Source organism: Solanum stenotomum, chromosome 11 (assembly GCF_019186545.1).
Source record: "Solanum stenotomum isolate F172 chromosome 11, ASM1918654v1, whole genome shotgun sequence".
In the NCBI taxonomy this organism is placed as follows: Eukaryota; Viridiplantae; Streptophyta; class Magnoliopsida; order Solanales; family Solanaceae; genus Solanum; species Solanum stenotomum.
This window is the reverse complement of record NC_064292.1, coordinates 51,908,355-51,934,472: the sequence shown is the minus strand read 5'-3', so window position 1 is coordinate 51,934,472 and position 26,118 is coordinate 51,908,355. Positions and strand designations below refer to the sequence as shown.

The 26,118-nt window shown below is 34.0% G+C and overlaps 4 protein-coding genes and 1 pseudogene across 4 annotated transcripts in view; 2 read left to right on the top strand and 3 right to left on the bottom strand.

The window, feature by feature from the left end:
• LOC125846052 (acyl-CoA-binding domain-containing protein 6-like) overlaps positions 1-12,642 on the bottom strand; it is a 64,163-nt gene extending 51,521 nt beyond the window's left edge. The window contains exon 1 of the mRNA XM_049525512.1: positions 12,544-12,642. The gene's annotated coding sequence lies outside the window, so the exon portion shown is untranslated. The remainder of the gene's footprint in view (positions 1-12,543) is intronic.
• Positions 2,045-12,571, bottom strand: LOC125843950 (acyl-CoA-binding domain-containing protein 4). The gene is made up of 14 exons (XM_049523153.1): positions 12,465-12,571; positions 9,613-9,740; positions 9,302-9,379; positions 9,082-9,162; positions 8,911-8,975; positions 8,774-8,837; positions 8,463-8,602; positions 8,269-8,395; positions 7,901-8,015; positions 7,692-7,780; positions 3,669-3,752; positions 2,955-3,275; positions 2,813-2,872; positions 2,045-2,478 (listed from the first exon to the last, which is right to left on the bottom strand). The coding sequence occupies exons 2-14, from the start codon at positions 9,706-9,708 to the stop codon at positions 2,314-2,316; spliced, it is 1,485 nt and encodes a 494-aa protein (XP_049379110.1). The 5' UTR covers positions 9,709-9,740; positions 12,465-12,571; the 3' UTR covers positions 2,045-2,313.
• On the top strand, positions 10,932-17,444 carry LOC125846050 (uncharacterized; annotated as a pseudogene).
• Positions 17,445-24,219: 6,775 nt separating this feature from the next.
• On the top strand, positions 24,220-24,834 carry LOC125846049 (glycine-rich cell wall structural protein 2-like). The gene has a single exon (XM_049525509.1). The coding sequence runs from the start codon at positions 24,220-24,222 to the stop codon at positions 24,832-24,834; it is 615 nt and encodes a 204-aa protein (XP_049381466.1).
• A 289-nt stretch (positions 24,835-25,123) lies between these two features.
• The window catches only part of LOC125845285 (protein BTR1-like), an 8,148-nt gene continuing 7,153 nt past the window's right edge, over positions 25,124-26,118 (bottom strand). The window contains exons 7-9 of the mRNA XM_049524767.1: positions 25,687-25,748; positions 25,512-25,595; positions 25,124-25,403 (exon numbers count right to left, since the gene is read on the bottom strand). Coding sequence (XP_049380724.1) covers positions 25,397-25,403; positions 25,512-25,595; positions 25,687-25,748 — 153 coding nt within the window. The 3' untranslated portion in view covers positions 25,124-25,396. The remainder of the gene's footprint in view (positions 25,404-25,511; positions 25,596-25,686; positions 25,749-26,118) is intronic.

Sequence of the window (26,118 nt, the reverse complement as noted above, 5' to 3'; positions counted from 1 at the left end):
ACCTAATATTTAATTACCTATCTCAATAAATTACAACTTACCTTATATTATGATAATAAAATAATATTAATTAAAAATGGAAGCTAACTTGTGATGAGAGAACCATGCTAACTCTTAACACCTATGCCATAAGTAATAACCTGACCTATTCAATTGTATAAACTGCAGTTCACTGGAGTATGTTGCCAACTTCAATCTATTACTATATGATGGTAATAACTAACTCAATTGTCAATCATTAATTGGTCATTAAGAAGTCGTACAATAATGCCAAGAACTCACATGAATGACTAACCACGTTTTTCATATAATTTTTAATACATCAACACTAACAAAATTAAACAACCAACCAATATTTATCTAATCACTGTAGTATCCATTCTTCTCAAATAACAATTTCCTACACCACATATTATAATCATTAACTTTCAATTCCTATGCCATAATTATTCCTCAATTATGTTACTGTCATTACCCAGACAAACCCGCAACAATTTATCCCCACCATTTTCATATACACAAGTTGTCATATGCGACTCTTTTGGTTTTCTTTCTTCTGCAGATTAATTATTATATGACTAATTATAAAAGAGGTAAAAATTGCTCACTACTAATTTTAGTGTTAATTCTTTAACCATCAATTAAATTAATTATTAAAACTACCCCATTAATTTAATAATATAGCTACGAATAGTCCAAAATACTCATATAGAATCTATCGAAAGAGTCTTTTATGCAATAAAAAGCTCTAGTACTCAAAACGACCAAATGAGTCGTTACAAATTTAAAGTTGATGCCCTACAAATTTGGTTACATAATTTAAACATGCACACAACACATAAGCATTGCATATATGTAAAGCATTTTTATTTATTTTTTTTATTCGATGTTTTGTATTAGTATTATTAAAGTTTGATTAAATTAGAGTCGCGTTGCATAGGGTTTATTCGGAAGAAACACTTCCTATCAAAAAAAAATTATACTCAAAGTTCAAAATCAAAATCTCTAATTAAACTTAAAAGAGATCGATCAATCTCATCTACTGCAACATATTTTTAATATGGTGTTCTTCAATATCCATGAATTGTTGTTTCCATATATGCAATTATGGATTTTTTGACTTTTTTTTTTTAATTTGACAAATTGTTGTGCTGGAATGGATTAGAAAACATGTTTCTTCCACGTAAGAGAACTTTTAAAAAGAATATTTGTAATCACAATATTTCTCTTTTTCGTGATCTTTCTTCTTCACCCCACTCCATTCACACTTAAAAGTATATAAAGAAAATCGACAAATCGCATCAAATCGATAATTTTTTCTGGATTTTAGTGACTTGGATTGGTATTAAAAAGAAGAAAACATTTATCATAACTGGTTTAGTTTTGTTTTAACTAAAAAGAAGTCAAATCGAATCAAACTAATTAATTTGATATTACATAACCGGTTTAGTATTGTTTTAACTAAATTCACTTTTGAATAGTAAAGGTGTGTAAAAGATCATCATGATAGTTTAAGCATGTAAATGACTTTTCGATACAAGTTCCATGGAGAATTTATGTCTTTTCCCTAAATTTAACTTTGTATGTAGTGCAATTTATCTCCTAAAAAATATAAATATGAAGGAAAAAATAGTATCGTTCAGTCACTATTTGTTATTTTTGTTATCTAAACTGTTTTTGTCTTAGAATCAGGAATTTATCAGAAACAGTCTCTATACTTCATCTCGGAATCAAAGATAAAATGTGCATACACTCTACCCTTCTTAAACGATCCACTAAAACTACACGAATATGATATTGCTGTTGTTGTTGGGGAAAGTAATATGAAAAAGAGCCAACCATTTGAATTTTTATTTCTTTCCCAATTTAAGAGTGTAAAGATATTTTTTGCACTGTCCATCAATTTATATTTTTGATTCAAATCAATATGACTAATCTTCATAACTAAATAAAAAATCAATATGACTAATCTTCGTAACTAAATAAAATTAGATTAATTCAATATTTTAAATTTTAAAATACTGAACAAGGTAAAACACAAATGAATGAGGTAACTATGACATTCAAAAACAATCAATTTGCTACAATGAAATATTGCAATTACAAAATGCAAGTGTCATAAACATAATATAATAAAAGAAAGCAAGTAAAAAAGAATGATATGGTTTTTTCAAGAAAAAATCAAAAGTTGCACATCCTCTTACAAAATAGCATTACAAGTGCACCAAAATACTGGAAAACTTCTTCTTTTGCAAGTATTACAGCAATGGGGGAAAGAACTGAGGTTCCAAATATGTAACTTGGTTCAAATAATTATCCAGTAATCCACTTCCAAGCCCCACCCGAGCCCTGTTTCTGGACAGATGAAACACGCTCCATGTCGTGTTCGAATTCAGACTTCTCCTTTCGTAGAGCTTGAACTTCCTCCTCTATGGACTGCATAGACTCTAGCATCTTTTTTAGCTCTGCTATTTGTGCCTGAAGATACCATGAAAAAGTCACAAACAAAACCACGAACGCCTTTTAATATTGGTCGGATTGAAATGAGAGGAACAACTAAACCATAAATTGATCATATTGCTCTTATATAGGATGTGCTTGGTGATACTATAACGTTATGATTATGTTTCGCTGGCTATCAACCTATCACAGCCCTCATCCTTTATTCTTGAGACCAGCTATACGAAACTTACATAGGTGAGTTGACCCCCAACTGGTTTTGAATCGCGACATAATTTATTGATTGCTATAAATATAGGATAGGATGGGGGAATTAGAACTTAAGCTCAAAAAAAGTGTCAGAAGTAATAACCTCCAGTTTAGCACATCTTGATCTCTCAGATATAAGTTGACCTTGAACCGACTGAAGCTCCTGTAATGAAGTGATGAACGTTAATAATTGACGATTACCTAATCATCAATTTCTATCGACCATAACACTCTTCTGAGAGTACCTTAGACAAGTCGGCATGAGTATTATTGACATCTTCAATTTTATTCCTGAGATCAACATTTTCTGCTCTGACATCTGCAAGTGATGACTCCAACACCTTTTTCTGCTCTCCCAGAGCACTAATTTCGGCCAAAAGATTTTGCTGGGTGCTATCAATGTGAACTTCCTTAAAACTGGTATCTTCTCTCTCGGATAAGTCTAACTTTTCTGGTTTAGTTAAGGCATATGCAGCTCTAACAGAAGCAGCTGCTGCTTCGGCTGCTGGTGACTGAAGTATCTTGGGATGTAATACATCCCTTGGTTTAGGCCTCATAACATATACCTATACGAAATGGAATGCAGTAATTTAGGAAAGAAGGCCTCATAGGCCGTCGTACAAAAAATTTAACATAAAGGCAGTAGGAGGTTGTACAGAAAGGTATCAAGGGAAGGCAAATTCCCAGACAACCTAATCACCAGACATAAACTAGCTAGTGGACCAAAATGCAACTATGATGGCGGGACTATATGTAATGAAAATATGATGGGAGGGTTACTTTCCTTCTTTCCCTCTCGAATGATAATTTATATGAGAAAATGGATTGGATTTGGAACTTATCAACATATTGAGAATCGATAGAATACATGATCCAATGCCTCAGCAATCCATTTATCTATCACCCTAAAAGAAACTAAGGTTGTCGTAGAAAAGCGAATATAGGATTTTAGAAGATACCTCATTATTGTACTTCCCGTTGTATCCACCAAAAGCAACCAAGAAATTCTCACCATCAAGTGATGCTGAAGAGACACTCAGTCCCTGTTTCAAATGTCATATCAGATAGAATTGTAAACAAGCCTAAAGATCAATAAAGAAAATGAAATACACAACCTCAAATAAGTTTATGACTGCTGGGAAATCATACTGACATAGGCAATGGCTACTACATGAACATATTTAACAGAGTTATCCTAAGATAATGAAGTTTACAGAATTTTTTTCTATTTGACGAGTTTTACCAGAATTAAGCAGGTGCTTCCTCAGAATATACGAGCAATTCTAGATGAATGCACTACAACCGTATTCGTTTAAATGCTTTTAATTCTATATCATTTTGTCATCCCATCTGGCAAACTAAAACTGTGGTGCCAGCGGGCTTTGCTAATCATTTAACAAACTTCCATTCACATCAACCTAAGTTTCATATACTTGAAAACATTATAAATCAAGAAGCTGAACAAATGAAGAGCAAAACACAAGCATACCTGTAACACCCCAGAAAATTTTTGAGCTAAGACTTGAACCATCCTTCGTTGTGAGTAGGATTTTACCGAGGAATTAAAATTTCTTAAGTGTTAAGTTCACTAGATGTAGCACCTTGAGTTCGAAAAAGAACTAAATTGGAAATAGCAAAATCTGAAATTTTGCAAGTTATGCTTAAGTTATGAGTTTTCGGTCGACTTCAAACGACCATAACTCCTAGCTCAGGATGAGTTAGGTGTGCTACCAGATACCTTAGGAAAGATCTTTGAATTATTTTTCCAACGCTGCCGTGTTTGCTAAGTTTCGAGGTCGGATGAGTGAGATATGGCCTTTTGAAGTTGGGCTGTCTAGATAAAGAAAGTCAAAACCGGAAATAGTAAGGGGTATTTTGGTCTTTTCCTTACCCAAACAGATTTGATTCGCTTTTAGTAATATTTTAGGGGTATAATCTGATTAGGTTCAGTTTTATAATCCTAGTTTACGCCTAGGGTTTTAGTTGAGAGAAAAGAAGAGAAAAGAAGAAGAGAAAAGAGGAGAAAAGAGGAGAGGATCAAGCGTTCGTCGAGATTCTTGCGTCTTGTTGCGGATTTTCACCATGGGTTTAATCCCTAAGAGGTATGTAAGTTTCCATAGTGTTGGGTTAGTTCACCCACACGCCAATCATGTTATTTTCAGTGAAATTTCATTCTTGAAGTTGAAAGATTAGAGTTCTTGATAGGTGTTCTTGAGGTTTATTCTAAATCTTGTTGTGTTGGGTTGGGTTGTCTGATAATTTCTTGAGATGAAATTGAGTAATTTGAGTGTTGTTTTCAGTAGATTAGAGTGTAATTAAGTTAAGTAATCGAATCCAAGTGATTGGGGAAGAAACCGTTCGATTCTAGGCGAAATAGGGTGAGAAAACGAGTAAAGAAACTTGTTGAATTTTCTGGGTTGGGGCCTGGCGCGATGCCCCTGCCAGAGCGCCCCAAACCCACCTCTAAAGTTTAGAGGCTGGCGCTAGCGCCAGGGTCGCCTGCCCCATCCAGTTTGTCTTCAGTTGCTCCATTTGAATTCGTTTAAAGTGCACCTTCACTCCCTTTTAATTCTAACTACTTTAAGCTATTTCTAAACACCTACAATCATTCCTAACATGATCATGACCTTGAATTCATAAATCAAATTCAAGGTAGAGTTGAAAGTCAAATTTGAGAGTTCTTTCAAACCTTTTGATAAGGTCCCTTAGAGTCTTTTTGAGGAGTCTTCTACAATTACTAGTAACTTGTTTCAAGACTCGAGCAAGTGAGTATGGGGATGAGGAGAATGTATTCATGAATCTACTTTGTCATCATGAGATCCTTTATATCATGAACCAAAACTCTTGAATTCATAATTCACATTCAAGAGAGAGTTAAGAGTAAAGTTCAAGTAAGCCTTTGAGTTCAATTGTGAATCATTTGACATCAACTATCGATTTGAACTAAGTTCTGAGAAAGTAAGTAAGAGAATGAGAAGAGTCGTATACATGAGTCCATGTTGTTATGTAGACCATCGAGTCGAGTTGTTTCATGCCCATAATTCCGCAAGAACTTCATAAGTTGAGCATCTTTCAAAGAAGTGGCATCTTCAAGTTTTAAGCATTTGAGTGTTGAGTTCCTAGGCCCTTTTGATAAGTATCTTTGAGTTCTAGAGTTAAGAAGTTCATGCTTATAATTCCGCATGATCCCTCTGAGTTGAGTATTCTTGAAGTGAGTAGTATCATTGAAGTTCTTGAGTTCCAAATATTGAGTTCTATCTATGGTTATTGAAAACCTTGCATTGAGTCATTCATGTCCCTAATTCGGCATGAACCATATTTTAAGGAGTTTTAACTTTGTTTTAAGACTTGAGCTTTGAAGTTAAGTAAAGAGTAAGAGTAAAGTCTTTTATAAACGTTTTAACTTCGTTTTAAGACTTAAATTTCAAGTTAAGCAAAGAGTAAAGAGTTGAGTTCATTCTCAAAAAGCTATTAGGGAACTAAGTATTCCCAAAGAGTTTATAAATGTTTTCACATTTGAGCAAGAAAAGGGAACGTCGATTCCAAGAGAGCTTTTAAACTAAGTGTTGAGTAATTATCTCAAACCAAAGAAAGAGTTTTATTTTTACAAACATATGAGCTAAAGTATATTTTGGGAGAAGTATTGAGCATCGATATGGGGACGAGTTTGAGTTCAGATAACTCACGTCTCCATAAACCATGTAGCCATCATGAGTAATAAAGGATCATACTTTTTAGATGACTCCTTAAGATGCTTTAAGCATAGACTAATGGATCCACTTAGTTAAGCGTTCTATATGATGGCAAAGGATAGGACAGTTCTGACAACGTGGGCAAGACGTTGTATCACCACTTAGACTCATAGTGGTGGTTATCGGTTAGAGAAACTCCCACAGAAACTATATTACTTTATTATATAAGTAAAGTTGAGTTTGTTATTGCATTTTCTTTAACGAACTAAGTTGTTTTTACTGTTTTATAAAGCTTTCTATATATTGCATGTGTATTGTTGCTTTATATTGAGTTGAGTACCCAGAGTCGAATATCATATCTTTGAGTTGAGTATCTAATATTTGAGTTGAGTATCTTATCCTTGAGTACTTCTGAGTTGAGTAAGTTTGAGTAGTTTTGAGTATCCTTGAGTATTTCCTTGAGTTGAGTAAGTTTGAAAAGAGGTAAGTATGTTTCTTTTTTATAAAGTTTCAAGCTTATGTTTATATTTTAGAATTCCCCTTACATGCTCATACATTCCACGTACTGAGCCATTTGACCTACATCTTTTCATGATGCAGACACAGGTATTCAGGATCATCAACAGGAGATTCGTTGATACATCCGAGAGTTCGAGTTAGCTATGGTTAGCCTCCTTGTTTCCGAAGGATTTCATTTACTTTTCAGTTTAGTTAGGATGTCATGGGTCTTGTCCCAACTTCCATCTTTATCAGTTAGAGGCATCATAGATATACAGTGTAGTTTAGAAGTCTTTATTTATTTTGTTAAATGTTATAAAGACTAAAGTTGCCTTTTTATGGCGAGTTGTATATATTTTATTATACAGAGTTTTCTTTGGATTTAAAGTTTGTATTTAAGTTTTATGAACTTTTATTTCAGTTTTAAGCTTTTGTATGCTTAAGTTTGTCTTCCGCTTATAGTCAGCCAGGATGAGGGTTCACTTGGGGACCAACAATGGTTCTTGAGTGCCGGCCACGTCCAGGGTGTAGACTCGGGTCGTGACAATACCAGCATTACAAATGCTAAGAAATCAAGAATCAAAGTCTATCTTAATAATGAAAAATAGCCAAAGTTGATGAGCTTCTGTACAACTCAGCAAGTTTTGCAAGTTACATAATTGGATCAAAGATAGAATAATAGAAGTTTCAGAGAATCCAATGGGATGTAAGTCCATAAGATACCACTGCACTAAGGGCAAGATATTCTTCCTAAAAATACGGGATATCAAAAGATAGTAAGCATAATATAACCTCACTCGCGAGTGGATCTCTCCCCTTTACAGTTGCTAATACTGACACTACAAGCTTCGACATATTTAACATAAGTGTTTCTGGCACACCTGCAAAAAAGAATAACAATTAAACATAGAAATAGACAAAAAAAAAAAAAAAGGATTGTGCGTCATGAACAAGAATGCCAGAGGGTGTGATAGAAGAGGCTGCTTAAATGTTTCACTTACCGCTTTTGTTATCTCCACCACCGACAATATACCAGTTGTCACCTATAGTAACACCAGCATGACCAGCTCTTGGACTAACCAGATCCCCCTGAAGTTGTGGTTGAGACCATTCCATCTGCCAACCAAGAGAAGAGATTTTCTAAATTTTACAATCCAACTGACTATAATTGTTAATACTTAATAGTACTTCTTTGAAGATCATTCACAGAGGAAAATGGTTGTATTGTTGCGGATACTAGACATTACTACCATCACAACTCCATCTGATCTAAAATGTGATATCAAACGATTTTTACAAGTAGTATGCCTTGAAAGATTGATAAGTAAATAGTATGCCTTAAAATAAAACCCAGGCAAGTAAAATATACCGTTTCCAAGTCAAGGACATGAAGATCGTTGAAAAAAATTGAATGAGAACATCCACCCAGAATCAGAAGGTAGCGATTGGCATGGAGTGCAGCTGTATGATCAAACCTGGGAGCTGGGGACGTCTGCCTATCAAACCACAATGAATTAATGCAAATGCATAATTAGTGAAAAATAAATTTGGTCAGATACTTACATGGTCTCAACAGTACTCCAAGTCATTGTCTCTAGATCAAGAACACTAATATCATTTAGCAGACGCCTATGCTGGTCTTCTCCACCGAACATTATGAGTTTAGATCCAAAAAGGGTGACAGATTGCCCACCTCGAGCTACCTGGAAGACATAATAGACAAGAAGCAACATTATAGCTCTCAAATAGAAAGAAGCAACATAATGGCCATCAGTAGTAATTGAGATGCTAACAGGAGTATTTGAGTTCAAGAATTGCCCAACAAAAGAGGCTATGAATGGGAAAGAGTGAAATCTAAGAGGAGGATTAATTACCGGAAGTTTTCCAAAGGTCTCTATAACACCACATTCATATGATTGAAGATCAATGAACCATACATTGAGAAGATTTAAAGTTAATATAAATGAGCATCGGCCACCAGTTTTTAAAAGGTCTAAAGGATTACAAACCTGTTACTGTGTCAGAAACATCCTTTGACTGACCAGCAAGAAATAGAAGTTTATTTTCCCACAAGATCTGCCAACAATATCAAAGAGCAGAGACAGAAAACGTGAAATAGAAAACACATCAGTGGATTATTTGCCAGAACGAGTGAAATGAAAAGAGCTGACTCAATTCTCACCATATTGTGGCCAGAGGTAGCTGGAAGAACTCCAGAATTCAACTTTATGGTTGACCATGTCAAACTTTTTAGATCAAAGACCTCTGGAAGTGGAATTAGTTGAAGAAGGAAAGAAAGAAAAGAACATAATTGTACATGAAATAAAAAAAACTGTTCTAATACCAGCACAAAATTAGGAACAGTCTAACAAGAAAAAGTGATCAAAAGAATGACCAAATACCTGAATGTCAGACAGGTATCGTCCATTACGACTTCCACCGATGATATATAATTTCCCATCAACTGTGACAGCTGCATGCTACAGTGCAACAAAAAAGTGGCATAAGTAGTAATATCCAAAATACAATCAGAAGACCCGTGAAAGGTAAAATTGGTATATTGTGAGAAAGAAAAAGAATCAGAATAGGCATGAACGCACTGCTTTAAAGCTTCAATGGGAAGCAACAAAAAAGCCAAGAATGGCATAACCAACACAAGATCTTGCACAATGTGATCATGTAGGTTAATATAAAATAATAGAAGTAGGGGAACCTTGTAGCGAGCAGCTGGTGTCGGACCAGAGACAGACAGAGGAACCCATTGGTCATAGGTTAAACCCAAATACCAATTTTGACCATCAGATCCCATAGCAGTTTAATTTTGAGCTCAAGCAACCTTGTCTGTTGGAAAGCACCAGAGAAATCAGTTGCAGGTATAACAAAGCACATAACATTAGACATTATGCATCATGAAATGGAAATATAGCACCAGAATTTGATGATAGATTGAATCATCCAGTTCCTGTTAGAAAGATTTTGGGGTAAAGGGTCGGTTATGATCTAAGGGATGAAGCACACCGGCAAGCTGCTTTAACCAGGAGCAGAGCCAACCCTTTGCTTGAGGGGGGCAGCTTATAGGAAATCCCGCTAACCAGTTACCCATCATCTTTATAACCAATAATGGAACTGAAAATTGGATTTTATTTTAATGAACAATACTTGATAAATTATTTTTTAGATTTTTTTTTTGATAACCGAGAAATCCGTCTGTGATCTGCCCTTTGGATCAATCACAGCTTTCTAAAGTCGGTGGATAATGGGTCCGCCCCTCTACCCTTCTCCACTTAAATATCGGGCTTCGCTTTGCATGGTGTGGGGCTTGAATCTGTGACCTAAGCCACAAATCCTCCACCTTTTGCCACTTGAGCTAGGCGTTGGGGGAAATTATTTTTTAGATTTTGTTAGCTCTATAGTTTACAAAGAGGCTACAAATCTTTTTTTTTTTGAGCTTAACTGATCTATCATTGTAAAGCTTACATCTTCTTGATGCCTTTAAATGAATCTACTTACTTCATCAAAAAAAAATGTTGTTTAGAATGGTAAGATTTAATAAACAGAGGCACAAACATTGCGCCAACTTACACACAGATCAGTTCCTTTACATCATGCTGTACAACAGCTTCCATTGAATACTCAATATTAAACACAAGCTTTTCCCATTAAGACTGGCACTAAATACACGACAATGCAATGTAAAAACAAGAACTGAAATCATTTGCATGGAAGACTCTATTTGAAATGACAACGTTCATCAATAGCTTAAATTAAAAAAATGATGATTTCCATATCAACCCAGTTGAGAAAATGATCAGACTGATCAAATTATACGAATACAACAAATTTCATGTACAAATCGTACTGCTTTCAGTGGCAATTAATCCCATCATAGGTCTTTATACTATAAAACTTATACATATGTGTAAATCTAAACTAACAATTACATACAAGCAGATCACTATTTCAAAAGCTTCTCAATTATCCTGTAAACTCTACAATTGAGTAATCTCTCACTTCGCTTATTTCATATTATAAATGGCACTGGTAAATAGATAATTACCACAAATGCTACTTTTTTCAGAAGATGTCCGAGTAATAAGAAGGTGCCACCAAAACCTAAAGGCAAGTTCTACAGAGCGATGGAACGGATTATTGGCTAGTCAAAAACTCCCACGTTCCAAAGGTGAAAGTTGTGAAGATGAGGATGCTGAAATGGATGTGTGGGCATACTAGGAGAGACAAGATTAGGAATGAAGATATCTGAGATAAGGTAGGAGGGGTCTCAATAGAGGACAAAATGCAGGCATCGAGGCTGAGATGATTTAGGCATGTGTATAGGAGATGCACGGATGCCCCATTGCGGAGGTGTGAGAGGTTAGTTATAGATGGTTTCCAAGAGAGGCAGAGGTAGGTCGAAGAAGTATAGATGAGAGGTGATTAGACATGATATGATGCAGCTTCAGCTTAGCAAGGACATGACTTTAGATAGGAGGTTATGGAGGACACATATTAGGGTAGAAGGTTAGTTAGTTAGTTGAGCATTGTCTAACTTATTCCTCTTTACTATTCGTCGTATTGCTCTTGTAGTTTCTTTATCCTTTGAGTTTGGTTACTATTTGTAATTTTTTACACTTTGATTATCATTATATCTTCGTATGACTATTATTTTTACACTTTGATTATCATTATATCTTCGTATGACTATTGTTTTTACACTTTGATTATCATTATATTTTCGTATGACTATTGTTTTTACACTTTCATTATCATTATGTCTTTGTATGACTATTGGTTTAACACTTTCATTATCATTATATCTTCGTATGACTATTGTTTAGAATGATTTTTTAAGTTGTCTATAGTATTTTGGCATGACTATTTTCATTTTTGCTATTTCTTTCTCTATACACTTTGTACGGTTTTTTCTTGAGCCGTCTATCGAAAACAACCTCTCTACCTTTAAGATAGTGGTAAGGTCTACGTACACTTTACTCTCCCCATACCCTTCTTTGTGGGATTACACTTAGGTATTTTATGGTGGTTGTTGCTACTTTTTTCAGAACAAAAAAAGGGGTAACACCTAGAATGCTGATTTGCATATCAACCCAGCTGACAAAATCATCAGACCAATCAAATTATACGAATACAGCAACTTTTCACGTATAAACCACACTGCTTTTCAGTGGAATTAATCTCATCATAGGCATTTATACTCTAAAACCTATATACATGTGTGTGTGAATCTCAACTAACAATTAGATACAAGCAGATCACTACTTCACAAGCTTCTCAGTTATCCTGTAAACTCTACAATTGAGTAATCTCTCACTTCGCTCATTTCCCATCAAAAATTGCATCGATAAATAGACAAAGTTACCAAAAATGCTAGTACACCGAGAATGCTGATTTGCACACCAACACAGTTGAGAAAAATCATCAGACTGGTCAGAATTATAGGAATACAGCAAATTTCACGTATAAATCAAATGGATTTCAGTGACAATTCAACATAATTGGATACAAATCTGCAAAGAAATTATTGAATTAAATAAGGAAACGGAAACTTACTGGAAATGGGGATTCGGATCTGTAACTGAAATGAGATCGGACGGCAGAAATTCGTCCGATCTCCGGCGAACAATGTGACCAACTTCACGGAAAATAGCTAACAAGGTTCGTCGGTGTACTCGTCCTAATGAGATCTTGAGAGAACGTCTCGATTTCCATTTTATTTGGTGTCTTTAATTAAATTAAAAAATTAATAAAAGAATTTTAATAAAAAAAAAAAATCTAATTTGCATAAGTATTTTTTAAAAAAATCATCAATTTATTTTTAAAGTTATTCTTTCAATATTTGGTAAATAAATGAGAAATTTTCGCATGTAGTCACTCAAAAATAACTTAATTATTTTCATAGTTATAGTTTGTTAATTATGATTCGTCGCTACATGTTAGAGGGAGGAGAGAAGCGAGTATGAGAGGGCAGAGAGTGGAGAGAGACGAATTGTATATATATATATATATATATATATTATATATATCTGTCAAATTTTATATGTGTATCTGTCAAATAATTGTATATATGTCTTAGTAAGCTTACGTGTATTTAAGATGGCTGAGTTGGCGTAAAGTCACATATGCACCTTAAGGTTAGTGAATAACTTTTTTAGGTTAAAAAAACTAAAATTATAAAAGAAATAATTTTTAAAAAAAAACAATTAATTAAAAAGTCATTTCTTCTTCCGGCGGTTAGTCTCTACGTATCCAAAAACTTCAGGTGTTAACTACTGTGTGTCTCTGTTTTCTCTTCTGTAAATGACGCATTCCCATGGCGGCAACTCCTTACACCAGTAGCAATCACTATTGTCCCCTTTATTGCTTTTCTTCTCCACTTTCTCATTTTGTTCTCTCACCATTCTCATTTTTTCTCTTTACTCTAAGCTTACTAAGAAGCAGAGACGTAGTACATGAAGGGGAGGGGGTTCACATGCACCCATCCTCCCCTTCCCAACCCCTATATAATACTACTATTTTTCTAATTATCTTTTTAAATTTGTATTGGTGAACCCAAGGTTAAAAAAAATACTCTAGTATATTGATAAGTACAAATAGGGGTGCATAACTTATAGATTTGTGGTTCAAATTTTTCTATCCACATTAACATTTTTAATTTTTAATTAATATAACAAAATGTGCCACTTTTCATAGATCTTTTTAATAATTTATAAATAAAAAGAGGTTCAATTACCCATATTTTTAGGTTGCATTAGCTATGTCTAGACCTTAAGCTAGAAGTGTCAATAAAGTCAAATTATATTTTTTACTTTCTTTTTCTCCTTTCCTTCTTTATTTAGACGTTTTTCTTATTTATTTTTTTTAACTTTTTCTTTTGACTTTTCAAAGCCCTAAACTAAAAGGTAAAAAGGAGTAAAGACATCATATTGTTTTTCTTTTGCCTTCATTCCACATTTCCACTTTGTTGTTCATGGTGAAGTAGAAGTGAGATTTGAGAACAAGTAATAAGGTATGTTATCTAAAATACAAAAATTATTTATTAGTGTACTTCATTTGTTTTATATGTTTTTCTTGATTTATGAAGTGGTTCCATTATTTGATTGCTTGAATATTTAAATTTATAAGAATTTCTTGATTTCTAAATAGTTATCTAATAATTGTGATTCTTTTATTAGTAAACTTGTTATTTGTGCTAATATTTTTTAAAAATTATTTTGTTTTTATAAGATTGAATAGAAGTGTGAATGTTTAATTTTGTAGGTAAAATAATTCTTACAATCAATTCATCAAATCACAAATGGATAAGTTTCTCATCAAGTTACCAAAGCCAAAAGATGGCCAACCAAGTTCTAGCTCTAATCAACCATTTGTGAGTTCACAAGTTGCTCCGGAAGTTCAAAGACATGCAAATTCTTTTTCACTTTCAAATATGGATAATATGCTTGATTTTAAATCTCTTGAAGCAGATCCCAAAGATCAAATGCCTATTTTATCTTATGGTCCTAATATTCGAGATGCGGTAAGGAGGTATTACATTCAAAAAAAGCCATGTCAGCCTGTTGATCATATCTTCCCTAAAACTAAGTTTGGAGAAAAAATGCGTCAATTTCGACCAACTTGGTTTAAGAGAAGATCTCAATGGTTGGAATATAGCATAAAGCAGACGCGACATTTTGTTTGTGTTGTTATTTGTTCAATAATGAACTTGAAAGTCGTGGAAATGCCGGAGATTCATTTACAAGAGATGGTTTTAGGTGTTGGAACAAAGCTTTAGAAAGATTCAAAAAACATGTTGGTAAGGTAAATAGTATCCATCATAAATGTTTCAATAGGTTGCAAGATTTGAAAAACCAATGACAATCGATCCAATCTTCTTTTGACAAGCAAAGTGAAAAGGCAAGAAGTGATTATCGGATGCGTTTAAATGCCTCAATTGATGTAGCAAGATTTCTCTTGACATCGGGATTTCCATTTAGTGGACATGATGAAAGTGAAGGTTCTGAATATAAGGGTGCTTTTCTTGGACTTTTGAAATGGTATGGGGATAGAAGTTTTGATGTGGAAAGAATAATATTAGGTAATGCTCCACAAAATTATATGATGATTTGTCCGACAATTCAAAAAGATATTGTGGAGGCTTGTGCTAAAGAAACAACTATGGCTATCATTGAAGACTTGGACGGTGATTATTTTGGAATATTAGTTAATGAATCAAAGGATGTTTCTCATAAGGAGCAAATGGCTCTAATTTTGAGATATGTCAACAAAAGTGGAATGGTGATAGAGCGATTCTTGGGTATTGTCCACGTAAATGATACATCTTCTCAATCATTAAAAAAGGTAATTTATTCTTTGCTTTTGGATCACTCATTATGTACATCCAAAATACGTGGTCAAGGTTATGATGGGGCTAGTAATATGCAAGGGGAAATAAATGGTCTCAAGTCTTTGATTTTACAAGATACGTCATCTGCATATTCTATTCACTGTTTTGCTCACCAATTGCAATTGGCACTTGTAGGTCTTTCCAAAAAGAATTCGGATGTGGATAATTTTTTTTATGTTCTCACTAATATTTTGAATAATATTGGAGCTTCATTTAAATGCAGAGATTCACTTCGACAACATCAAGAAGATAAGTTGAAAGAGTTGCTTAAATTTGGAGAAGTTCATACAGGGCAAGGTTTGAATCAAGAATGTGGCCTCCAATGACCGGGTGATACTCGTTGGGTGTCACATTTTAAAACCTTGGACAATTTCCTGATTCTTTTTTCTTCAATTGTTAATGTGCTTAAGGATATGAGATGTGATTGTCCATATCATCTTGATAGATTTGCGGCGGAAAATCTTTTGAGCAAGATTCATGAATTTGAATTTGTCTTTATGTTGCACTTGATGTTTAAGGTGTTGCTATTGACGAATGAGTTGAATAAAGTTTTACAAAAGAAAAATCAAGATATCGTTAATGCTATGGGATTGCTTGACCTTTCAAAGAAACGATTGCAAATGATGAGAGAGGATGAATGGGACTCTATGATGGATGAGGTTAGCTTATTTTGTGGTAAACATGGAATTTCAATTCCCAAAATGAATGAAGACTACTCTAATGGGAAGTCGAAGCGTAAGAGGTCCAATATTTCATATTTGCATCACTTTCGTGTGAAAGTATTTTATGTCGTCATTGATTTGGCACTTCAAGAACTCAATAATCGTTTTGATGTGGTGACTAGTGACTTGCTCCTCGGTATGGCTAGTTTGAGTCCGATTGATTCATTTGCTAATTTTCACAATGATACGATAATGAAACTAGCCGAGTACTACCCAAGTGAGTTTGGTGATAAAGAGCTTCGGGAACTCAATTTTCAACTTGATGATTTTATTGTCTATGCTCAAAAGTGTGATAGCAAGTTTCTCAACTTGAAGGGAATCAAGGATCTTGCAAAAGTGATGATAGAGACAAAACTAGATCAAACTTGGTCACTCGTGTATCTACTTGTGAAGCTAACTTTGATTATTCTTGTTGCTACCGCAAGCGTGGAAAGAGCATTCTCATCAATGAAGTACATAAAGAATGATTTGCGTAATAGGATGGATGAAGATCTTTTGAATGGTTGTTTAGTTTGTTATATAGAGCGTAGTATATTTAAAAATGTAAGTAATGATGCCATTATTGACCGTTTTCAAAATATGAAAACTCGTCGAGGACAATTGTAAGTGAATGATGGTTTTTGGTAATATATTACTATATAAAGATTGCTACTACCTACTTGCTCGTCAACTTGTTCCCACCGTAAAATTTATATAATTGAATTAATTGTCTATTTTGAAGATGATGGTGCCCCAATGTTCTTGAGATCCTGGATACGCCTCTACTAAGAAGAAGATAAATGACACCAATCAACACCTAATTAAAGTTGGACAAGACTTATCTATACAACAGAAACCTAAGAGTGATGAACAACCGGAGATTACGCATCAATCTGACCCGACCCATTTCACCCATTCTATTCTTCTCGAGATCTTACCTTCCAATTCACCTAAATGGATGAAACTGTTTGATAATGAATTGGGTGATGGTGCCCCGAATAAGATTGAATCGGGTCATGATGCGGAAAGGGTTGAAGAGGATAAGGATAAAGAGAGGACGAAGAAAAAGAAACGGGCTAAGAAGAAGAGACCCGATTCGAATAGTGAAGAGGAATGGAAGAGGGATTATGGGGTTGTGAAGGAGAAAGAGGAATTGGTGTGTTTATACCCTTTTACCAAGTCTTCTGGTGCAACTCAGAGGAAAATTACAATGAGCTTGTTAAGTCCCACGAGTCGAATGGATTGACTTTGGCTTAGGTTGGTCAATTTGTTAATTGCTTGGTTGAAGCAAGGAATGAGCTGCAGCACAAGTCTGAGGTCATTCAATGAAGATTCACAATAACAAAGGCCTTACTCTTTAAGGCTGATAGGTCTTTCTTTGTTCGCCTACGGCAACATATATACAAGCTAGAATTAGAACTAAAACGATTGGAAGAGGATGCTTAGGTTATTTTTTTTGTGGAGGTTGAAGAATGAAAGAAAAATAGTGATGGTGTGCGGCGGAGATAAAGACAGGTGAGGAAGAAAGTATATGTGATTTCGTCGGCAGCGATGCCTTTCTCCGGCGATTTTGGTCGTGAAAATAGGGAGAATTAGATGTATGGAATTTCACTTTAAAAATGCCAAAAATAAATTAAAATGTTATTATTTTATATTTTATTAAATAATTTTAAAAAATAGTTATGAAATAATTATGATATGACATTAATATATCTGACATGGATATAACATGTCAATTATATAAAGGAGAGTGAACTACACACGTGATTGGAGGAGTTTAAAAGTCTCATTTTAATTGAGTTTAAAGGTTCAAATGACAAAGGGATAAGTAGAAGGGTTCAGAATACAAACTGATACAGGTACAAGGGTTCACCAGACCATTTCACATTTTAAAAAAGGATGATTGATGGTTTGAGATGGAGGAAATATGTTTTAGTTAAAAGTTTTTTTAAAAAAAATCTATTTTAACAATGATTTCTCAAATACTTTTCGAAGATTTCATGTTCGAATTCACATCGAAAATCAGATTGTTTGACTTTCATACTTCAAAATTCAAATAAGGTCATATAAATTAAAACATAGAAATTAAATAAAATTTAAGTTCTATACATTATTGATATAAAAATAAATCATCAAAATTGGGTTATTTATAAGATAACTTACTCATAATGTCACGACCCGAGCCTACACTCTGGACGTGGCCGGCACTCGAAGACCATTGCTGGTCCCCAAGCGAACCCTCATCCTGGCTGACTATAAGCGGAAAACTGATTCAAGCATACAAAGCTTAAAACTGGAATAAAATTCAATAAACTCAACTTTTGAAACTCTAACTCAAATGAACAACTTAGAATAAAAATAATATATTCAACTCATCATAAAATAGGCACTTAAGTCTTTAAAACATTTAATAAAATAAATGAATAATACAGACTTCTTAACTATACTGACTATCTATGAAGCCTCTAACTGATAAAGATGGAAGTCGGGACAAGACCCACGACATCCTAACAACTGATATAACTGAAAGGTAAATGAAATCCTCTGAAAGCAAAGAGGCTCACTATAGCTAACTCGAACTCTCGAATGTATCAATGAAGCTCCTGTTGATGATCCTGAATACTTGTGTCTGCATCATGAGAAGATGCAGGCCAAATGACTCAGTACATGGAATGTACGAGCATGTAAGGGGAATTCTAAAACATAAACATAAGCTTGAAACTTGATAGAAATGAAACATACTTACCTCTTCTCAAACTTACTCAACTCAAGGAATACTCAAGGGTACTCAAAACTACTCAAACTTACTCAACTCAGAAGTACTCAAGGATAAGATACTCAACTCCGAGATTAGATACTCAACTCAAGGATATGATATTCGACTCAAAGATATGATATTCGACTCTGGATACTCAACTCTGGATACTCAACTTTGAATACTCAACTCAATATGACTGAACTCATTTCAATATAAAGCAATTTAAAACAAGTGCAATATAAAGAAACAAACTGTTTAAAAACATGCTGTGAAATCTGTGTGTATGCAAGGATACAACATAACTCTGAAATGTATATAAAAATACAATAAACTGATGTATATAAAAATACAATAACTTCTGTGGGAGTTTCTCTAACCGACAACCATCACATAAGAGCTATAGTGATGATACAGCGATCTACCTCACGCTGCCAGCGCATCCTATACCCGGCCAAAGGTATAGGACCTGAACTGCCTAATGGATCCACTAGTCTATTTCGAAAAAGGTTCATCTAAAAAGTATGACCCTTTTCTACCCATGGTGGCTACATGGTTTATGGAGGCTGTGAGTTGTCTAAACTCTCCCCCATATCGGTGCTCAATACTACTCCCAAAAATATACTAGCTCTTATGTTTTAAAAACATACTTCTTTCTGCTGATTTGAGATAATTGCTCAAAAACTTAGCTCAAAGGCTATCTTGGAAATCTCAGTTTCCCTGCTTGCTTCATTTAGAAAGCTATTACTCTTTTCTGAAAACTAGCCCGAAGGCCCTTTGGAAATCTCAGTTTCCGTTCTTATTTAAATGTGAAAACATTTATAAACTCTTTGGGAATACTTAGTCCCCATATACTTTTGAAGAAAAAGACTTCAAACTTTACTCTTTACTCTTTACTGAACTCAAAACTTAAGTCTTAAAACAAAGTTAAAACGTTTGTAAAAGACTTCTTAAAATATGGTTCATACCGAATTATGGACATGAACTACTCAATGCAAGGTTTTCAATAACCATAGATAGAACTCAAATACTTGGAACTCAAGAACTTCAATGATATTACTAATTTCAAGAATGCTCAACTCAGAGGGTTCGTGCGGAATTATAAGCATGAACGACTCAACTCAAAGACTCAAAGATACTTCTCTTCTCAAGACTGCTCGACTTATAGGATTCATGCGGAATTATGGGCATGAACAATTCAACTCAAAGACTTTATGGGTAACATGTAATAGTCCCATGCTTAGAAATATAATCTCAAAGGGGATTAGGAACTCAATACTCAAGACTTAGAACTTGAAGATACTACTCCTCTCAAAGATACTCAACTTCTGGAGTTCATGCGGAATTTATGGGCATGAACGACTTGACTCGTAGGTCTACATAACATTATGAAACTCATGTATGTGACTCTTCTCATTCTCTGACTTACTTCCTCAAAACTTAGTTCAAATCGATAGTTGATCTCAAAGGATTCACAATTGAACTCAAAGGCTTCCTTGAACTCTACTCTTAACTCTCTCTTGAATTTGAATTATGAATTCAAGAGTTATGATTCATGATATGAAGGATCTCAATAACAATATAGCTATTCGATAATTAGGAATATAACTTTTAAAAGAAACGTGAATTCAAGAACTCAAAATCAACTTATCTCAAGAATACTCAAATCTAGGGAAAGTTTCCTAGATTACTCTTTTACTGATCTGAAAGTAGATGTAGGGTGTGAGGACGAACTAGTCCAACACTATGATAGCCTTACATACCTAGAAGAACAAGATTATTGAAGAATCTTGAAGAATCTTTAAGAATCTTGAAGAAGAACTTGATTAGAAGCCTTGAAACCCTAGCTTGAAGGTAAACAATCAAGAAGACCTTTCTTGAGATTCTCGAGTTAGTTTCTTAAAATCTCTATAGCCAAAAATTATGATTTTCATGAGTGAAGATGAAAATCTGATTGTTTTGAGCTTTTTATTAGTCAAGAAATTCGTTGATGGTTTTCTTGGAGGTAAAAAGACAAAAACCGATTATTTTCAATATTTTCCCGTCGGCTAATTCGTAACAGCACTGTATAGGTTACTAAAATAGTCATAACTTTTTACTCAGATATTGGATTGACGTGAAATTGGTGGGGTTGGAAAGTAGATTCAATTACCTTTAATTGGATAGGTTATGGCTCACGTAACTCTTAATATTCTAAGAGATATGGTCGTTTAAAGTTGACCTAAGCAGAATCTTACTTCAAAACTTAATAAACTTCAAGAACTCATCAAGAACTTAAATCCATAAATTTCAAGAACGAAATTACGCTGAATAAATCATGATTGGCGTGTGGGTGAAAGAACCCAACACTATGGAAGCTTACATACCTCTTAGGGATCAAATCCATGGCGAAAATCCGCTACAACACGCAAAAATCTCGACGAACGCTTGATCCTCTCCTCTTTTCTCCTCTTTCTCCTCTTTTCTCTTCTTGAACTCTCAACTAAAACCCTAGGTGTATTTTAGAATTATAAAACTGAACCTAATCAGATTAGACCCCTAAAATATTACTAAAAATGAATTAAACCTGTTTTGGTAAGGAAAAGACCAAAATACCCCTCTAAAACCCGGTTTTGACTTTTCTTAACTGGATAGCCTAACTTCAAAAGGTCATAGCTCACTCATCCGACCTCGAAACTTATCAAACTCGGCAGTGTTGGAAAGATAATTCAAAGATGTTTCCTACGGTAACTGGTAGAACACCTAAATCATCCTGAGCTAGGAGTTATGGTAGTTTGAAGTCAACCCAAAACTCATACTTAGCTTAACTTGTAAAATTTCAGATTTTGCTATTTCCAATTTAATTCTTTTTGGAACTCAAGGTGCTACATCTAATGACCTTAACACTTAAGAAATTTTAATTCTTCGGTAAAATCTCACTCATTACGATGAACGGTTCGAGTCTTAGTTAAAAAAAATTTCTGGGGTGTTACACATAATCTTTTACATTATAAGCATTAATTGATAGTATGTTAAATATATACTCACAACTAACTTGCTTTCACAACACTAATAAAGCCAAAAAGAGCAAAAAAAAATAAAAAAATACGAACGTTTAGTTGGGAACAAGTTATCTCATGATTAATTATTCTAACATAAACTTATCACACCATGTATATGAATAACCTATCCCATCGATATGATATAAATGATGGGATAAGTTATCCAAAATATGTCAATCAAACAACATACCAACATTTTATCCCTAAACTATTTTTTAATACCAGAATTATTTATTTTTATCCCTTATAGCAAACGAGAAGAGTACAAAAGCTATATAAATAGGATTTGAATAGAATTTTTGTGGTGATATGATTGAGTTGCAAAGTCAATAGGTAAGCGTGCTATACATGGAATGGAAGAGCACTAAAACCAAAACAAAAGCTAGAAGATACATTTGTCATTCAAAGCTTACATTTCAAGAAAAAGTAGTGTCAAAAACCTCTATTGCAAATTGCCCCCACTCCCACTAATAATATTGCCTAGCTATACACATGAAAAGGAATTTGAATAGTAGGTGAGTTAGTGGGTATAGCTACTTGTGGTCTTCATGCATTGGATTGTATTGCATTCCTCAAAATCCTATATATGTCTCGACGGTAACGGAGACAAAAATTTTCTTAAGGAGATTCATCATTTGATGTATATAGTGGAATTTGAAAAACGAAGAGGGTTTAGATGAACTCCCTTTCGCCATTTACTCCACCCTGATGTTCAAGCAGTGGTTAAATCAAGATTTTCATTAAAAAAGATTAAAATATAAAAAAGTAGGCACACAAACTAGCAGGGGGATTTAATATCTATACTATATATATAATAATAATAATTATTATTATTATTATTATTTTAACCATGTATAAATAATATATTTTTTCACTGAATTACTTATCTATTTTTTATTTTCTATGTTTCTTAAGAAATCATAGATAAGAAGAATAGTTTTTTACTAATTTACCCTTTATGTCTTTTTAATGCACTCTAAATTTGGAATAATTATTTTTAGTAATATAGACAACTAATATGAACGGAGAAAGTATAGAAATAAAGAAAAAATGATGGAATAATTTCTTTTACATACCGACCACTACATAAGAGAACCTTAATTGTAAGATGTTTAGGTTTGATTGAACACCTAATTTAATATAAGAGCAATGTATTAACTATCATATGATAGAATGACACGACAATATTAGATTAGATATAGATTATTGCATGATCTAATGCATATGGGAGTCGCTAAAATTTGTAGTCAAATGAGAACAGAATGACATTAGGAATATTTTATCTCATTTGATTAGCTTAACCCACTATCCTTTGTTGGTTTTTTTTTCTAATAAGATTATTTAAGTTAATACACCTAATACTCATATTGTCACTATTTATGTGACATTATTTAATTTGACACAAAGTTAAAAAGAAAGTTTTTGAAACTTATAGACTAAAACTCGTATTGGTCATTTATATCATTATGTGATTGTAAATCATTTCATTTGAGGTAAAAATAAAATTTTAAAATTTAGTTACTTTTAATTATAGAAATGTAACATTCTTTTTTGAACGGACTAAGTACTACATCTATTGAGACAGAAGAAGAAGTAACTTTTTATACTATTCATAAATTTTAACGTGTGACAGCATGTTATTAGTCACTACTTATCTTTGCAATTATATTTTAAGTAAATGCTTATCATTAAAATTTACTAATAATTATATATGTTAGAGTTTAAGTTATATACATATTTAATGCAAGAACTTTTTTTAATTACTTGATCAGATCACCTATGTACCTATCATGGTATGTAATTTGTCTAATATATTTTCAAGATTATAAATCTCATATTTTATATATAATTTAAACTCATTGTAAAACCCTCCAAGTCAAAAGTGGGAGCAAACTGTACTTGTGATAATGGGATGATTTTGCATGATAAGTTGATCTTGATAATATATACTATCATCACCAACACCACTATAATATCCCAAGTCAACACGTTCATATTTTTTCAGTCTTCCATTATAATATTACTCCTCCCGTATATTTTTACTTGATCACGACACATCTCTTACGAAGCAATAAATAAAAGGATAATTATACTAAATTGCCATTTTGAATATAATAAGTTCATTGCTTTGGATAATAGTTATAACTTATAGTTAATATTAAATGTAAAATAGACACAAAATAATAAATTATCTCTTGATTTTTTGAACTGGACAAATAAAGTATAACTGAGTAAAGATGGACAGAGGGATTACTTTAAAGCCATGCAAATTCTATAAATAGGATACTCCTAAATAACCACATTCCTCACTACCATAATTAGCATTTCATTTCATTTTCTCCTAAAGCTAAGTACTACGTAACGTATTTCATATACAAAAAATTTGCATAAAGACAATACTAGGGAAGTAGTATACAATTATCATATGGCTCATTCTAAGCTTATAGCAGCTGCATTGTTGATTTCACTCTTTGTTGATCTTGCCTTTTGTGCAAGATTAGGAAAGACGGTAAACGGTGGTGGTGGTGGAGGTGGAGGAAGAGGTGGTGGTGGCGGCGGTGGTGGAGGGTTAGGTGGGTCAGGTTCGGGATATGGTACAGCGGAAGGCTTGGGATATGGTGAGGGTGATGGAGTGCTTGGACGTGGCGGAGGAGGTGGTGGGGGAGGTGGTAGTGGAGGTGGTGGTGGAGGAGGAAATTCGGGGAGGGGTAGTGGTTCTGGATATGGGTCAGGATATGGATCAGGGTATGGGTCAGGTGAAGTAGTAGGTAAGGGTGGAGGTGGCGGAGGGGGTGGTGGTCGTGGTGAAGGAGGAGGTGGTGGTGGTGGCAATGGAAATAATGGTTCAGGATATGGTTCGGGTTATGGAAGTGGAAGTGGCTCCGGGTATGGAAGTGGTGGTGGAAGATCAGGAGGAGGTGGCGGAGGCGGTGGTGGTGGTGGAGGCGGTGGTGGAGGAAATGGCAATGGTTCAGGGTATGGTAGTGGCTCAGGTTATGGATCAGGATATGGTGGAGGAAATGGAGGTGATGAACCTTAAACTATTGAAATGAAGTTCATGTATACATAAATTTGATATATTTGGTATTTGCATTATTTATTATATGGAATAAATTGCGGTTTAACCACCTTTATCCATGTGGTGGTAAACTTTGCTTTGTTTGTGTATGTAATCAAATTTTAATATATGCTATATTAGTAACTTACCGAGTAGTAGAGATTTCCCAACCTCTACTATAAGTATGAGTCCACAGCTCGCCCAGAAGAAGTTAGATCTGTCACTATAGATTTGTCAATCCCGAGCTTGGCCAAGGACATACCAGACACACTAAGACTAAGATGAATCATCTCATCGTACTGTATAAGCTCTTTCAGTAAGTAAGGAATAAATATTTTGTATGTAACAGACCATAAGAGAACTTCAAAAATTGTGAACTGAGTACTAGCATTGATAATTACGAAACGGTATATATTCAGTCAACTGAATCAATTGCGAAAACTATAGCTTTGCTTCCAAATATTCCTTAAATGTACTTAATTTATGCTTCCCCCTTCACAGATGGAATGTGTTGTCTAGCCATGGATATCAGCATTTCACAAATTCATTCTCTAGAAATGTCAACACAGATCCAATATCACCATATGTATATGAAATTCGGTATCCATTAAGAAAACGTCAAAAAAGAATAGTTAGTTAGAAATACAAGTTCGGATCACCTCACAGAAACAGTAGCTATTTTCTGAGATATCATGGACTCTGCTGTGCGGATTGCTCTTTGTGATCCAGTTATAGTTACCTTCCTGCAAAACGCCGCAAAAGCTTTATAAATGCAATCTCTGTGTTTTTGTAGTTCAACCTGACAAGTGAAATAACAATGCCAGGACGGTATACCTGTCGGAAGTACCGGACAAGAAATCACCCCTATCTGATATCTTTATTCTGGCACCACTAAGCTGCAATGAAAGCAAAGACTTAGGGTGTGTTTGGTATGAAGGAAAATGTTTTCCTAGAAAATGTCTTTCAGGAAAACAAGTTGATTTTTAACTTATTTTCTCATGTTTGGTTGGTGAGTAAAAAATATTTTCCGAAAAAGATTTTTAGTATTTTATTTATGAATGAAAAATATTTTTGAGAAATATCTTTTATTTTTACTAGAGTAGAAAATAATTTTTGAAATTGAAAATAGTTTTTCAAAACAAACTAAAATTTTTTTTGGGGGGGTGGGCGGTGGGTCGAGGGTAGGGGTGAAAAATTGAAATTTTGAAGTTGAAAATATTTTTGAAAAACAAACTTAAAATTTTTTTTTTGGGGGGGGGGGGGGGG